The sequence below is a fragment of the Maniola hyperantus genome, chromosome Z, assembly GCF_902806685.2.
Source record: "Maniola hyperantus chromosome Z, iAphHyp1.2, whole genome shotgun sequence".
Lineage (NCBI taxonomy): Eukaryota > Metazoa > Arthropoda > Insecta > Lepidoptera > Nymphalidae > Maniola > Maniola hyperantus.
This window is the reverse complement of record NC_048564.1, coordinates 8,527,353-8,544,688: the sequence shown is the minus strand read 5'-3', so window position 1 is coordinate 8,544,688 and position 17,336 is coordinate 8,527,353. Positions and strand designations below refer to the sequence as shown.

Here is a 17,336-nt window from a genome sequence, read left to right as displayed (position 1 = left end):
ATATGGCAAATGAAACATCTGACTGACGCTAGAACGTAGAACGTTGCTTAAGTAGGCCACTCGGAGTCAATGGTGGTCTTAGGGGCATTGACCGCAGTTTTGCACACTATACATTACGGGTTTGAAAAATACTAAATCACTAAAACTACAAAATGAGGCAAATGGTTACTATTGGTATTGGAATGTGTTAGATAGTATAACAATAACGCTAAGTTGTTGCTAGCGTTCTGGTTACGACCTATATATATCCGTCCCCGGGATGCAAGATATCTCTGTACCAAGTTATGCCAACACTATAATTAAACGTCCCTTTAAAAATCACGTAGGAACTTTTGATTTTCCAGGACAAAAAAAAGCATATGTGATGGCCGTCTACGTAACGTCTCATATAAGTTTAGAAGTATGGATAGTAAAGAAGTCATAAGCTGTGAAATGCAGCTGATTACGTCAACATTTTATCTTTCGCCTCTGGGCGCCGCGTTGCCGGTATTATTTATACCGAAGGTCGGTATGAATCTGATTGAAAAAAGCTTTGAGATACCTAAGTAGGAATATCAGAGCTTACAAAACTGTATCCGTCGGCCGTAAGTAGTATAACTACTACATATTAGTGAGTAACAAAAATTTGACATACACTTTAATTGTAGAACTCCACAAACGTTCTTCAGTCTTTCAAAATCTTTTACTTTGCAATTGTACACTAACTTCTACATCTCCTGTGGACGCCCTGGTGTTAGATTGAAACGAGTTTTAAAAGACGTGTTTGGCAGTGGTGCATATTAATTGCGTAGACTAATAATTATTGTTTGCTTTTCCTGCATGTTTAGTAACGGGAGGGCGGGAGACACATATTGCATGTTGTACTGAATAGAATTGTCTATTCTGGCAAAAATATGTTATACGAAATAAGTTTTCTGTTCAAGTTTCAAGGCCTAAACGCTGAATCGATCTTGACCGAATTCGGCATAGAGATACCATGGATCCCGGAGACGGACATATCCTACATTTTATCTCGGAAAATATCTTAGTCCCATACATTTACTTATATGTAGGTAAATTACTTCCTGTCAATTATAATCCGTGTATCTTTAAAACAAGAGTGAATAGGCACCTTCTAGGCAAACGCGTCCCATCTTAGGCCACATCATCACTTCCCATCAGCTGAGATCGTGGTCAAGCGTGCGCCTATAATGAATAATAAAAAACAAAATGGCACCGACTCATTGGTGCTTTAGCACCAATGCAACCTCAGTGACGTCTGGATTTCAAACGGGTCGTTCATTAGTATCTGAGAGGTGGCGCTGATTTATTTGGTTCCAAAACCGTGAAAATTTTTGTTCGCTAGGGCATATCTTGTCATTTATATCGATGGTACCATTGTAAACAGTCAATAAAAAAAACAAATTCCATGCAGATGAAGTCACTTGCATCAGCTAGTACTGATAATATATTATTATGGATTAATTAACTTTTTCCAAAAACATATTCCAAATATTTATAGTTTGAATTCTACAAGTATTTGGGGTACAAGTGAAGTGTGTAAGTTTTGCCGTGAGCAACCGACAATTAGAGATTCAATGATTCAAGAAGTGGCTACGACAGCGATATGGCCACGACACGACATTCTATACCAGCTGAGAGCTAAAGTATCGTAGAGTGTAAAAATAATCGCGCTGTCACTCTCTTATACGTTACATTTGCGACGATTTTCAGGGGAATTCAGTCGCCACATGTAAAAGCGGCTTCCAGTTGGCTCGAAAGGCTCGAAACTCTATCGGTAGGTAAAGCAGTACCGCTTTGCTTTTGTTAGGGGAACGTTGTTAGACTGAAGTAGGACTGAAGAGCTCACTAAAGTGTCAAAATTTTAACCTTTTATAAAAAAAACAAACAGTAGAAGATGAAATTATAGGATATTCTTGCGAACTCTATCTATAGATATGTGTAGTCTCTTTGTGGATTGCCGTAGAACTCTTTTTGTTCTTAACGTTATAAGGGATTTTCAAGAAAATGGAATTGAAATTATTTATTAGAAAGGTAAGTTTATTTCTTACATCTTTAATTAAGTATATAAGTATGTACATTGTATTTAGATAATTATTATTTACACAACTAACTCAATATTATTTATTTTTTATAACTATGCTCTGATAATCTATATATATAAAATTCAAAGTCCTGACTGACTGACTGACTGACTGACTGACTGATCTATCAACGCACAGCTCAAACTACTGGACGGATCGCGCTGAAATTCGGCATGCAGATAGCTATTATAACGTAAGCGTCCGCTAAGAAAGGATTCTTCAAAATGCAACCCTTAAAGGGGTAAAATAGGGGTTTGAAGTTTGTATGGAAGTCTGTCAGTTTTGAAGTGTCTATAAAAAAGCTTTGTAGTTAATATTTTTGCAATTAGCAGTATGACATATTTTATTAAGCTCATAATATTATGTTAAAATCGCATAGTTAAAGATCAACCCTAAGGGTGTAAAATAGGAGTTTAAAATTTGTGTAGTCCGCGCAAACGAAGTCGCGGGCATAAGCTAGTATTTTATAAAACATCTGGAATATTTTTTTTTAATAATTTTATCTGATAACTAATAAACATTTTTTATCAATGTATGTAACATGGTCATTTAGGCAATCATTGATGATAAAATTATCTGCGATTTTGTTACTTTTAGTCAAGCATTAATTTTAAGTGATTTAACAAAGTCAGAATTTGTACAAGATTGTACCTATGCACACGGGCAATAATCAAATAATCAAATAATAATCACTAGGTATAATATCATAAATGCGAAAGTGTGTGGACAAATTGCTGACTGCCGTGGAAAAATATAACAGATTTAAAGAGGTGAGGAATGTAATCTTTAAATATATAAAAGGAAAAGGTGACTGACTGACTGACTGACCTATCAACGCACAGCTCAAACTACAGGACGGATCAGGCTGATTTTATTTTTTATTATTTATTCACTATAGGCAAACACTTGACCGCAATCACACCTAATGGAAAGTGATGATGCGGCCTAAGATGGGACGCGTTTACCTAGAAGATGCCTATTCACTCTTGTTTTAAAGATACCCGGGTTGTAGTTGGTAGGAAACACATATCGTGGACACACATATTTGGCATGCAGATAGCTATTATGACGTAAGCATCCGCTAAAAAATTGGGCGTGAAATTTTCAAAAGTCATGAAAAATATATTTCTTCATTTTTAATCGAAAGCGCAAGTACCAATTCTCAGGGATGATACTTGAAAAATAACGGATTTTCTTAGAAACTGCTACCTTTTCTTAGGCGTAGAATTACCATAAATCTTGCAAGACATATGTTTTTAAAAATTTAACCAGGAGCTTAATTATACCAAGTTTCATGCTATAACTTTAAAAATTACGAACTTTCATGTTTTTCATCACTATTTAACCATCTGGTGAGTGAATATAAAAAAATCAAAAACACGTAAGTATTTCTTCGTGTTAAAACCAAAACCCCAAATATTTATACCTACCAATTTTAATGCATATACTCAACTTAAAAAATGATAAAACACCATAGTACAAATATCTCATCTAATACCTATTATTCTTAGTGAGTGCCTACTACATAAAAATAACCTAGTAGGTACCTACTAGGTACTATTTTTCAAGTTTCTAATCCCAGCTTAGGTTGTGTGTTGATAGATCAGTCAGTCACTCAGGAAGAATCTTTTCAATTAGGAACAAGTCTTTTTTATATTTACATGATATTCCATACTTATATTATAAATGCAAAGGTGTGTCTGTCCATAGGCTAGCTTTCCAAGGCCCATCCGTTGAACCGATTTTAATGGAATTTCGTACAGAGATAGGGTTACTTTTGGTCCCGGAAAATCAAAGAGATCATATGGGATTTTTAAAATTTAAATTTACGCAGACGAAGTCGCGGGCATCATATAGTTTGAGAAATATTTAAATCGATAATGCTATTTATATTGTTTTCGTGATTTAACGACATTAGCCAAAAGTGGCCTTAAATGTTCAAATGTTCATTAAAGAAACACGCATTTCGTAATGTGAACGCTAATTCTGTTACGCATTTAGTCCTAGATATTATATTTGTCACATCGCTACTTGCCAGTAAAGGCTTCCTTACGTCAAACAGTTCAATGCCTACATATACGGTTCAATAGAATTATTATCACCGATGAAGAGTAAAACGACTAGGTGACGCCTCTATTTTATACTAAGTACTTATCTGTATCCATACTAATATTATAAATGCGAAAGTTTGTCTGTCTGTCTGTTAACTTTTCACGGCTCAACAGTTTAACCAATTTTGATGAAATTTGGTACACAGTTAGCTTTCATCTGGGGAAAGGAAAGACTAAAAGACTACTTTTTATCCCGGAAAATTTAATTTAATTCTTAAAGGTCCATTAGTTTTTTTTTTTATTTTTATTCAGATACAAGTTAGCCCTTGACTGCAATCTCACCTGGTGGTAAGTGATGATGCAGTCTAAGATGATAGCGGGCTAACCTGGAAGGGGTATGGCAGTTTTTATTAAACCCATACCCCATTGGTTTCTACACGGCATCGTACCGGAACGCTAAATCGCTTGGCGGCACGGCTTTGCCGGTAGGGTGGTAACTAGCCACGGCCGAAGCCTCCCAACAGACCAGACCAGAAATTTAGAAATTATAAAATTCCAAACCCCTGCCAAGAATCGAACCCGGGACCTCCCACTATTAAGACCACAGCGCTCACCACTGCGCCAGGGAGGTCGTCAAAATTTTTAATTTTAATTGTATTGTATTCTTTTAATATTCTCTGATATTTTATTGATTGCATGCTGTATAAGACTAATGATTTCATTTGATAATGTTTAATAACTTAATTTTTGATCTATATCTCTTAAAGTATTTGCACACTATTAATTTAGTCGAATGTTAAGGGCTCTTTATATTGTATACTTCCATCTTTTTTGTACCATCGTTCTTGCAAATGAATGATTATTTATTATGTAATATTATAATGATTATGTAATAATTAAAATAGACGAAAAATTTGGAAAGCCGCGTCAGACACGTTCCTGACGGATGTTTTGTGTGATTCACGCTTTATGGTTAACCCGTCTAACTTTTATTAATTTGCCAGTTGGCAGCATCTAATTGATAAATTACTAAAAGTGACATGCTTTTATTTTCAGGCGGGCTATTCGCTAACTCAGCGGTGATCACATCACTGAATAAAAGCCATCAAGTTTATTTCACATTATTATTTTTGATCCGTTGAAGGTTTTATCAACCAATGTCAAATGACTTTAATCGCTTTTGTTTAGTGATGATTACTGAGTTAGTGAATAAATGAACAGGGTCGTCTTAGGCTTTACTGAATTGAACACCGGTATATAGTCTAGTGACATTACGCATGCGTGAACTTTTCCCAACGCGCTTTTCATTTAGGTAAGTACTTCAAATAAAGCTGAACCTAGTAGCTAGTAGCTCCCGCCCTCGGTCTGTTGCAGTCGGCTAGCATCGTTTCGCGATGACAGACTGATCTAGAAATTGTACGGTATTTCCGAAAAAGATGAACATAAAGTTTTCTTAGTGAACTTTTAGTTCAGAGCCTGGCTGGCAGTATGATTGAGGTACGTATGAAAATTCACCTATCTAGCTCTAATATTGTTGAAAAAAAAACTAGTTAAGTGCAAGTTGAACTCGCATGAAGAGGGTTCCGTACGATGAATTTGTAAGTTTTAACGCGCAATATTGAGAGATTTACTGTTATTTTGAAACTATACTTTTATAAATTTTCCTGCATTATAAGTAAATTTTTTAAATAATTTTCTGAAAAATTTATTTCGATTTAAAATGAAAAATGCCCGCCTCACCAGACAATATTTTTAAAACCTTTACAGCTGAGATGATCGACAAAAACTACTAGTAAACAGAAATAATTGATTAGATGTTTGAAACAAAATGTGGTCGTACAGTACATAGTACAGTTACAGGTACGACAGTAAATAGTAATAATAAAATCAGAGCCGGGCCGGGTTAGTTTTGCCTGCGGTGCGAGATTCCATTTTGGTGCTCTCCAGAGGCATTAGTTAGCAGTTTTTGATGGTTCCGTACCTCAAAAGGAAAAAAGGAACCCTTATAGGATCATTTCGTTGTCTGTTTGCGTGTGTGTCTGTCGTGTCTGTCAAGAAAACCTAAGCTACTTCCCGTTGACCTAGAATTATGAAATTTGGCAAGTAGGTAGATCTTACAGCATAAATAAAGGAATTAAAATGTGTTCATGAACTAATAATTAGTATTTTCAAAGTATTTTCATTGTTTTAGATAACTATATCAAGTGGGATATCACATGAAAGGGCTGTACCGGTACATTTCAAAACAGATTTTTATTTATTTTATGCATTATAGATTTTGATTTATCGCACAAAATGTCGAAGCTTATTAATTATTATATCTGCGCGAATCGTCTATATTTCATATTTTTTTGAGACTTTACAATGGCACCTTATTGGCACCAACTCCAAAAAATGTTATTATAGAACTATGTTAACTCTTGTATACACAATATTACATTCGGTAATAATTTTTTTTTACTTTTTTATTTTTATTTTTTATTTTTAAAAAGAATATTAGCCATATTAAATGACTAATATTCCCCATTCCTCTCCAATTAAGCGTCAGGCTTGTGCTAGGAGTAGGTACGACAATAGTGCAACGGGCGGGGTTTGAACCGTCTACCTTTCGGTTTTCAGTCCACTCCTATACCGGTTGAGCTATTGAGGCTCTATTACTACTAATTAAATTATTTTTTAATTTTTAGTTTCTGTGGTTAGTTATTGCAGTCGGTAATTTTTTTTAGTAACCGACTTCTGCTATAGCTGGCGGCTATCTGAAAAATCTTATGTATTATTTGCTTTTTTTAAACTGTTATATTTTATATACATATAATATGCATTGTACACTCAAGCTAGGTTTCTAATATAGAATGCCAACCGTAGATTTGATTTCGATAGATATGGAATGTAAAACAAATTAAGTCAGTAAATGAGTCAATGAAATGGACATTATATAAGTACGCTGGAAGAGGTGTGCCATACAAATTGGCAGCTTTTTTTGTGCCGGTTACAAGTGCCCCACGGCCTCCACCGATCGTACTTGTCGGGAACTGATTTTTTTTAACAAAAATCATAAATCAAATGTTCCCACGGAATTTTTAAAATACCTACCTAAATCTACGCAAACGAAGTCGCGGGCATCATCTAGTAACAAATAAAAATAATTTAGTTTTGAGTTTCAATAATTACATACTTTTGTTACATACAGATTTTTGTTTTTGACAAATTAAAATATTGCATTCTGAATTTAGTGACTATTAGGTAGGTTCATTATGACGTGTACCTACTTGTGCATTTGTGGTGTTCTGTATGCGAGGGCGTGTTCGAACACATACATACTTCCTATTGTTTATAATTTCTATACTTTCCTAGTTTGTACATATAATATTAATGAGGTCAAATACAACATATAATTTATTTTATACAATGTGGAGACTTTGGGGCCGTGGGGCCCGGGGGCTCGAGCTCTTTTTGTAGAAATTGCGAAAAGAGTTATCGAGTCAACCGGGGACCCGAGAGCTGGCAGCTACCTTGGTCAAAGAATTAGTTTGGCCATCCAAAGGGGTAATGCTGCCAGCATCTTGGGTACAATGCCTCGCTGCGGTGGTCTCGACGAGGTTTTAGATTTAATTTAATTTATTTTAGTTTTAATTTAATGTTGTTTTTTTTTAGATCTAAGTTTATTAATAGTTTAATTACTTCTTCATTAATCTTTTAATATATTAATATTAATATTAATATATTAATCAATCAATTTTATACAATGCCTACATGTTTCTTGCTGGTAAGTTGGCAACTGGCCACGGCGCATGCCTCCCACCATAACAGACTAACCAATTTGAAAATTATTAAGTCAGAAGTGACCCAGTCAGGAATTTAACCCAGAACCTCCCACTTATAAGGTCAAGTGCACAATATTGCACCGCATAAACCGTATGTGTTGTATCGAAGTGAGTACTTAAAGGAGTATGCCCAATTGCCCATAGACAGTACTCTCACAAGAAGCATTGTACCTACCTTAAATTTTTTATTTATGTAAATAAATAAAAAATTGAATTTTTTTATTTATATTAATATATAAACATATTGATAAATTATGTTTTTATTTTGGCTTTTATAATAAAGCTAATAAAAGCACAGCACAAATTCCATTTACGACTATATTTTATACTATGTAGAGATATTAAATATTGAATAGTTTAGTAATACTTCAAATTATGACATAGTAAGTATTCAAATGAAAAATCGTAGAATATAAAACAATGTAAATTATACTCGACCAAATGTTAATTATATTTTACTTTGCAATACTTCGGAGGTAGCATTACATATCATTTTTAAGAACTTTGACTAAACAAGGCAAAGCAAATTAAATGAAAAAGGCATATATAAGTATCATATTTACATTTGGCTCCATTGTACAGCATGACTCTATCAATAGAATGTATCCATTCAGTTTTTCCACTTTGATGAAAATAGATACTTCTGTGGCGGAAATGCGATCGAAGTGATGAACTCACTTCGATCGCATTTCCGCCACAGTAGGTAGGAACTATGAATTTCATTGTAGTGTTCCTTCCCTCAGACAATACACAAGTTTGTTTTAATTCAATTATGGAAGCATTCAATAGCTTTAGCTCGGAGGTTTTAAGTTACGACGGAAAATGGAATAGGATTTATATTTGTGGAAGTGTTCTGTTACTTTTAGATTGAATTTCCAGAGAAAATGTAAGGTAAAATAATATTTTATTACCAAAGTATTTCAGGACAACATTGAAAATCTCTACTATTTAAATATTGTACATTATTATCTCATCATCGTCAACCAATACCTATACCTAGACGTCCACGGCTGAACTTAGGTCTCTTGTAGAGACTTCCACACGAGACGGTCTTGAGCTGCCTGAATCCAGTGGCACCCTGTAACTCGTTTGGTGTCTGTCCACCTAGGGGGAAGTCCGCTGAAGCTACGCTTTCACCAAGTAGTTTTTGAGAATTATTTACGATACGCAGCGTTCAGGAAGCTTCGAGATGTCTTCTTGTCCAAAATTCCTCAGTGCTTGAAGACCAAAGTCTTCGAACAGTGCTTTTTGCCAGTCATGACATAGGGATCCGCGACATGGCCGCTAACTATGGGCCTCATAAGAAAGCTTAGAGTCACTCAGCGGGCGATGAAGGGAGCTATGCTTCAGAAATGAGGAGATTCGTAGGAGAACTAGACATAGCTCAACGGGTTGCGAAGCTAAAGTGACAATGGGCAGAACACATAGTTCGTAAAACCGACCCGACGTTGGGGTCCCAAGGGGCTGGAATGGCGACCTCGCACCGGAAGACGCAGTGTTGGAAGACCCCCCACTGGGTGAACGGATAACATTAGACGAATCGCAGGGAGCCGCTGGATTCAGGCGGCGAAAGACCGTGGAAGACCGTACAAGAGACCTATGTCCAGCAGTGGACGTCTATCGGTCGGTGATGATGATGATTTACGATTAACATGAATTGTTTTTGTTTCAGAACTAATATCATAAAATGGCGCGAGCATTCAGAGTGTGCGGTTATACTTCTCGACGTCGATTCACCGCGTGTCTTATATTCCTAGTTTCTAGCGTCTCGTTGACCATTTTCGTTTCCATTCTTCGAATTTGTGAGTATCTATGTATTTTACTTAACTTTTTATGTGTTAAGCACACCTGTAGGGTGCTGGAATAGAGCCAAGCTTTATAGAGTTAAAACTTTAATTGTTTGACATAATCGGTAGGATATCCTATTTGCGATTTAGCAATCTCTACATTATCTAGCCTAATTATATATTATCCTAATTAAATAAAAGATGAGGGTATTTAATTGTAATACCGGATCTCACATATTATTATGTCATTCTATTTACCAGGTGACAAGTTTCGAATAGGTATTTATAATCATGAGAAAATTACGGGCTACGGCTATAAGCTGTGAAAGTCTAAGACGTCCGCCTCCTATCTTTTCGAAACTAAGTATATGTAGTACGTTTTGAATATCACTTGCTTTAACCGTGAAGGAAAACATCGTGAGAGAACTCATGCCTGAGAGTTATTCATGATGTTCTCAAAGGTGTGTGAAGAAGTCTGTCAATCCGGACTTGGTCAGCGTTGTAGATTACGGCCAAACCATAACCATTCTGAGAGGAGGCCCGTGCTCAGTTGTGAGCCAGCGATGGGTTGATGTTGATGATGGTGAGAAAACAATTCCCTGCGGATACTTTCATCTGTCTATCCTTCCCGGCAAAGGGATATGAACAGATTAATAGAGAAATAGTCTCTGATTTGGCTGAAAATAGATAGTATGGAAATATGTACCGCGAAATTCATCAAAGTGAAAGAGCTGAAGCGTAAATACCAAAATGTATTCAATAGAGCAATATGTTAATTGGAAACTGTATTCCTCTCCCGAAAAACATTGACATCAAAGGCCAGTGTGGATAAATGGACATGCGTATGATATCCGTGACGTTTTCAATCGGAACTGCATTGCAAACATTTTTGGTGTTTTGCAAACATTCGTTTTAGCACTCCAGTTTTTTTGGTAAACATATTCCTCTACCGAAAAACATTGACATCAAAGGCCAGTGTAGATAAATGGACATGCGTTTGATATCCGTGACGTTTTCAATCGGAACTGCATTGCAAACATTTTTGGTGTTTTGCAAACATTCGTTTTAGCACTCCAGTTTTTTTTGGTAAACATATTTAATAATGTTATCTGAAAAGTTTGGAAGTTAATAGCAAAATAACAAACAAACGAGAGTTGCGGTTGATTTATACTATTTATTTTCGTCTGGTGGGAGGATTCAGCCGTGCCTAATTACCACTCTACCGGCACGGCCGTGCTGTCAAGTGATTTAGCGTTCCGGTACGATGTCGTGTAGATACCAAAGGGGTATGGGTTTAATAATAACTACCATACTCATTCCAGGTTGGCCCGTTTCCACCTTTGACTGCATCATCACTACCACCAGGTGAGATTGCAGTCAAGGGCTAACTTTTATCTGAATAAAAAAAAGTTTAGAGAAGAGAATAAAATGCAGGAATACTCAAGTATTTTGAAGTTCTTTAATGAATAAATAACTGTTTAGGTACAAGAGCAAAATAGATAGTGCTGTTAATAATCTTGCTATAAAATATGCATTTTCCTAAAGAGCTATAACTTTACTAGAGAATACTGAGTCTTGTGAAACTTAGTGAAATTCGTACGCCATTCTCTTTAACAAAATAATATCAAATTTACTTGTTTGCTAAAGAGTAAGGCGTAGGTACGTTTAAATCATATTAACAACAACATAATATAATTGTAAAATACAGTGAAGCGGATATATTATCATAGATTAGTCATAGCAATAAAACAAATGAAGTATTTTCGCAACAATAGGTACAGTATGACTCCTATATACGAATATGATATTAAAGGATGTTATAACTTATAAGAGAAATAATGAATTAACAGAAATTGCATTGCGGCTGAAATTAATAATCTACTTATCTGTAATCTGTCATTATGTTACTAACGCTGAGTTGTTTGTAAGAAATTCAAAAATTATGTAAAGATTTAACTAATTTAATCATGAGACTAAGTATTTAATGTGACTAATTTGATCAAAACTATGTACACGTTGTTAGGTATATCATGTCATATTGCATGCTAATAGGCAGAATTTGGCTGTACCTTTTTGTTTTTGTAATATCTCCACTGTTTATCCATATTCGCAATAAATAAATTTGAATTGAATTGTTTGAGACTATAGAATTCTTGTGGTTAAATTAGTTTATGGGCCATTTAAATTTATGAATTAGTTTCGAACAACTCAGTATTAGCAACATTGTTATTTTTCAACCAATTTCGTTAATTCTTTTTTTATAATATTCCTTGAAGTACGAGGATGGTTCTTACGGAGAGAAAAATTAAAAAAAATTGAATCAACTGTTAGGCGGAATGAGGATCTCCAGGGCTGCTAGTTTTATAATATAAAATACATTTTTCACAAACAACTACATTGAACCATTAGTAATAAAGTTATGAGTAACCATTTTTATCTTATACCTATGTACATATATCTTTTACCTACTATATTTAATAAAAATTATCATAAACTTATCTAACTTAATTCTTTGTTATTGTTATTATACTATATTCTTATTATGTCATGAGCCTAAGTCACAGAAGATATAATAGTACTAACGTATCTAAAGGGTTTTAAGTAACAATTCTCCCTCTCAAATATTAATTAGATATTAATAATACAATAAAAATAAATATAAGAAGAAATTGAATGACTGGTATATTCAACGTATAGTGAAATAGCTGAGCCTTAAAAAATTTAATTTTGAACGAATGTTGTTTCTATAACGTAGACTCCCACTAAGAATTGTTACAAAATGTAGAAACATTTTAGATTAATTCTCTTTCCATCTATTTATGATTGCGAATTGCAGGAAATGAGAGAACTTAAGCTTCTTATAAGAATTCTAAGAATTCTTACAAGCACTAAGTATATTATTGTTTTTAAAATCTTTTCCGGGTAAATTGAAGATAATCTCTACATCTTCTATTATATATAAAAACTAGCTTATGCCTGCAACTTTATCTGCGTGGACCACACAAATTTCTAAGCCCCATTCAAGTAATAATAATAGGTAATGCAGTAGGTCCCCAGATCCATCCGCATACATTTGACTATAAGAGAACGAGATTTGGACTCAGCTTAATTTACTGTTATTATCAGATGTTAGTGATAGATAATAAACAAGACCGACGACTTAGCATGCTCTCCGAGGCACGGAGGACACGAAAAGTTCAAATTCGAACCTACAAAGTCGGTCACCCATCCAGTTACTGATTGGATCAACGTTACTAAACAATCACAACCGAGCGATGTCACAATTACTAGTCTAGCTGGTTAGCTAGTCTTCTAAATATATAAAAGGAAAAGGTGGCTGACTGATTTATCAACACATAGCTCAAACTACTGGACGAATCGGGCTGAAATTTGGCATGCAGATAGTTATTATGACGTAGGCGTCCGCTAAAAAAGAATTTTTAAAAATTCAACCCCTAAGTGGTTTGAAATTTATGTAATGTCCACGGGGACGAAGTCGCGAACATAAACTAGTTTATTATAAACAAATTCCTTACTCCGCATTCAGACCGATATATTTTCTACATAGGTGATTATTGGAAATGGCCTATGTGCGTTGACCCGTTTCCGTTCACTTAGGGAGCTTGCGTAGCCCGTACCTACACACCTAGACATTTATTCAAGTAGGTAGGTAAATATAAGAGAAATTCTTTGTGCCAGCTTTTGCAATAGTCGTATTAGTCGTAAACCTAATATTGTCGATGCAAGGTATAATTTAAATGATACCCACAATCAGGTTCCTATGTTTATATTTTTTAGTCGCCGAGCATAAGTCGCCAACCTAACATCTTCGGAAGTCATATTTTATATTTGCTGCCGCGTTAAATGTGACCGATATTAATCAACATATCGTAGATTAAATGAATAAATAACATTTCTCAAAATTTCCGAAACCAAGGATAAAATTTTGAGAAATGTTATTTTTCCATTTTATCGAAGACATGTAGTTCCTTAGTACTACTTATAAACATACCAGAAGTGAAGTTATTTATTAACCACAACACACAGCGGCTTATCGAGAGCTTTGCCTTTCATAATAATCTTACTGCAATATTAACTTGATTAGGGCACAATTGCTATTCAAACCACTCAATCAGAAATGCGACCTAAACACAAAAGCATTTAATAGTCGAATGAGTCTGTGGGTGAACACAGACTGCCTTAAGAATCATCAAATACTCGCTTTTATACCAATTGATTCAAGATGGTGATGCAACACATCACGTGACGTCTGTCAGAGATAATTAATTATTATAAGTGCGCTTACATACTAGTGAGTAGATAACTAATTAATCGCTAAAATTCAATAAACGGTATAACTCTAAATTCTTTCTCGCAAATCTAACTATCAAAGATGAAAAGGGTTCAAATACGGATGCATGGGTAGCTGCATAACATCGTCAGTGCATCGCTATTGAATTTTCCCTTTGACATGCAGACGTAAAGGAAATGGGAATAGGTATTCCTATCTCAAACGAATACATTTTGCTTCATAATATCTGCTTTGTTTTCTACATAATTTTATTTTTACGTTACGTAGGTAGGTACTTGAAAAAAAATTACATTTTGGAATGAAAAGGAAGAAAAGGTGACTGACTGATTGACTGGCTGACTGAACTTTGGCATGTAGATAGCTATTATGACGTAGACATCTGCTAAGAAAGGAGTTTTGAAAATTCAACTCCTGGTGGTAAAATAGGGGTTTGAAATTTGTGTATAGGGAATAGTGGCAATTTCCAAAAAATCTGCTTTACAACACAAAAATATACTTAATATCGCATAAAACCGTGAGTCGCGCACTTAGCATTATATTTTTTTATTTTTTTGATTTTTTAATTTAGATAAACATTATTTATTTTACGGAAACATTTGTGTAAAAATCCCTAAAAATAACTGTCATTTGTATAGCTTTTCTAACGTACTTGTATATATTATTATATAAATTTCAGTGACGCCTAAGAAAAAAGCCTAGATATTAACTTGAAATAATTGATTTTAGTTTTGTTTGAGTCTTAAAAAAAATATACCTATGTATAAGTAAATAAAATATTGCATGAAATGACGACCTAGTTTACTTGTGACTTAGTTCACACAGAGTCAATATTCCATTCAACATTCGTGCGACAGCCTCTGTTTCAAACTTACGAGTAGAAGTTATAGAAGTTAAAAATAGATGAAAGTGTAGATAATATAAGAAGTATTTACAATTCCAATTCTTTAGGGTTCCGTACCTCAAAAGGAAAAAAGGAACCATTCCTGTCTGACAGATAGACATATCTGTCTGTCTGTCAGTCTGTCCGTCGAGTCTGTCAAGAAAACCTCAAGAGTACTTCCCGTTGACCAAGAATCATGGGTAAGTAGGTAGGTCTTATAGTACAAGTAAAGGAATAAATCTGATAACTGAATTTGTGGTTACATCGCAGAAAAAAATAATTAAAATTTGTTCATGAACAAATATTTGTATTTTTATTTTCAAAGTTAGATAACTATATCAAGTAGAGTATCATATGAAAGGGCTTTACTTGTACATTCTAAAACAGATTTTCATTACAGAAACATCAGTAATTAATATTTAAGAGCATTACGCTCTCTGTGTTATTTAATTCAATGGAATTCTCCTCTATGAGGATAGAAGTTCATAAGCAATACCTACGTCACTTGAGGGAACTCCGCTAAACAAAGTTTCTAGTTGTTTGCGCTATGATTCGTTACTCCAATTAAACTTGTTGTAGTACTCAGTTAGTCTGCAATAGTAACGATGGTAGAACACGCCCTGCACTTTGTTGCATGGAAAAACTTGAAAACGCAACAGGTAGGTCAGTTTTAATAACAATCGAATAGTGTCTACGGTTACAACCACACTAAATTTTCTGTGCAAAGTGCCAATAGTTAAGGAATTGTCACCGGCCGCTTGTCTGGCCTTAACAAATATCCCTGTGTTCATCATCGTCATCGTCATCGTCACCATCATCGTCATCATCATCATCATCATCATCATCATCATCATCATCATCAACAACCGGTAGACGTCCACTGTTGGATGCATATCCATGTCTCGAATCCACATGTTTTTTTGGTCTTCAAGCAACCTTTAGTCAAGTACCTCTAAAATACAAAATTTGCATAGATTAAATCATACCTTTTGTTACAGCACACTTTCCTCAAGAAGATTTAATGGAAAAAACTATTGCTGATATGCATTCCCGTATGCGATTCATAGAATCCCTTTACAGAGCTCGTCAAGAGGATATTATAGCCCTACAAGTAAGACTTTTTGATTAAAACAAAAATAAATCCATACTAATATTATAAATGCGAAAGTGTGTCTGTCTGTCTGTCTGTCTGCTAGCTTTTCACGGCCCATCCGTTCAACCGATTTTTGCGAAATTTGTTACTGAGATAGTTTGCTTTCCGGGGAAGGACATAGACTACTTTTTATTCCGGAAAATCAAAGAGTTCCTTTGGGATTTTTAAATACCTAAATCAACGTGAATGAAGTCGCGGGCGGGTCTAGTCTTTAATAATACTGCTTTTATATTGGGTATGTTATTTTCAGAACAAAATCTACAGCACGAGAAGCAACACAACGTACAAACATGCCGTAGCCAAAAGTAATTCACGTCATTTCACCGTTCCACCAGAAATAGTGGCAATGATGAGAAATCTTACTGGTACGAATTAACTTATATAAGTACCTAAATCATACATAAAATATAAAAATATTATTAACATAATACGCTTGACATGGCGTGCCTTACAAAATGACAGTTAATTTTTGTGCTGATTCGCAGCAGTCAAATTATATTCTTATTATTTATACCTACCTCTAGAAATAGCAACGGGTGTGCATACGATTTTAATTTTGTATCTTGTTTTCAGTGAAAATTTACTGAATTGCTTTTAAATGAAAATTATCTTAATTTCTAGAGATCTACTTTAATTTTTCATCAATGCTAATTTTTAATATTTTAAGTACCTATTGCGGGAAAAACATCTCTGATTTTTTCATAAAAGTAACATTGCTTGCGATTTGTAGGTGATAGGTATGCGAATATCTGCCACGATGATAAGTGCTCACTAGAAATAAAAGTAGATCAGCAGTCAGTATCATGTCGATGCTAAAATGTAATGCGTACAACGTACGTACGACTTCTCAAGCGCCATTTTAACTTTGTATCAATTGTCATGTCAAAAGTACGATTTTAGTCCTTATTTTACAGTAGAAAAGATCTAGATGCATAATAATGCCTATGGTACCTCCTTAGCTTATATTTTCACTCTTCGCAAAACATCGAAGCCTAAGCTCTAGACAAGGATTTATTTTTTATTCCTACCTACCTCAATAACATATATCTACCTCGATTCTAAGTACAGTAGGTACGCGGCACAAAATAATGTACATCGGCCTTTAGAATGATATGTCAGCTTTGTAGAGCGTTGTCTCTGTCACTCATACCTATCTGACATTTGTCTGTCTCAACGACAGAGACAATGCTCTACGAAACCATAACGGTTTCCTCTCCTCCCTCTTTCTAAAGGTCGATGTACATT

The 17,336-nt window shown here is 34.8% G+C and overlaps 1 protein-coding gene across 3 annotated transcripts in view; it reads left to right on the top strand.

Annotated features, from left to right (window-relative positions):
- Positions 1 to 1,816: 1,816 nt before the first annotated feature.
- The window catches only part of LOC117995531 (alpha-1,3-mannosyl-glycoprotein 4-beta-N-acetylglucosaminyltransferase A-like), a 34,754-nt gene continuing 19,234 nt past the window's right edge, over positions 1,817 to 17,336 (top strand). For 2 of the 3 annotated variants that reach the window (XM_034983533.2, XM_069508748.1), the window contains exons 1-4: positions 1,817 to 2,034; positions 9,632 to 9,761; positions 15,937 to 16,049; positions 16,342 to 16,456. In XM_034983533.2, the coding sequence (XP_034839424.1) occupies positions 9,647 to 9,761; positions 15,937 to 16,049; positions 16,342 to 16,456 (343 nt within the window). In that variant the 5' untranslated portion in view covers positions 1,817 to 2,034; positions 9,632 to 9,646. Of the gene's footprint in view, positions 2,035 to 5,517; positions 5,633 to 9,631; positions 9,762 to 15,936; positions 16,050 to 16,341; positions 16,457 to 17,336 lie in introns of those variants that run through there. The other variant, XM_069508747.1, reaches the window with a different exon arrangement.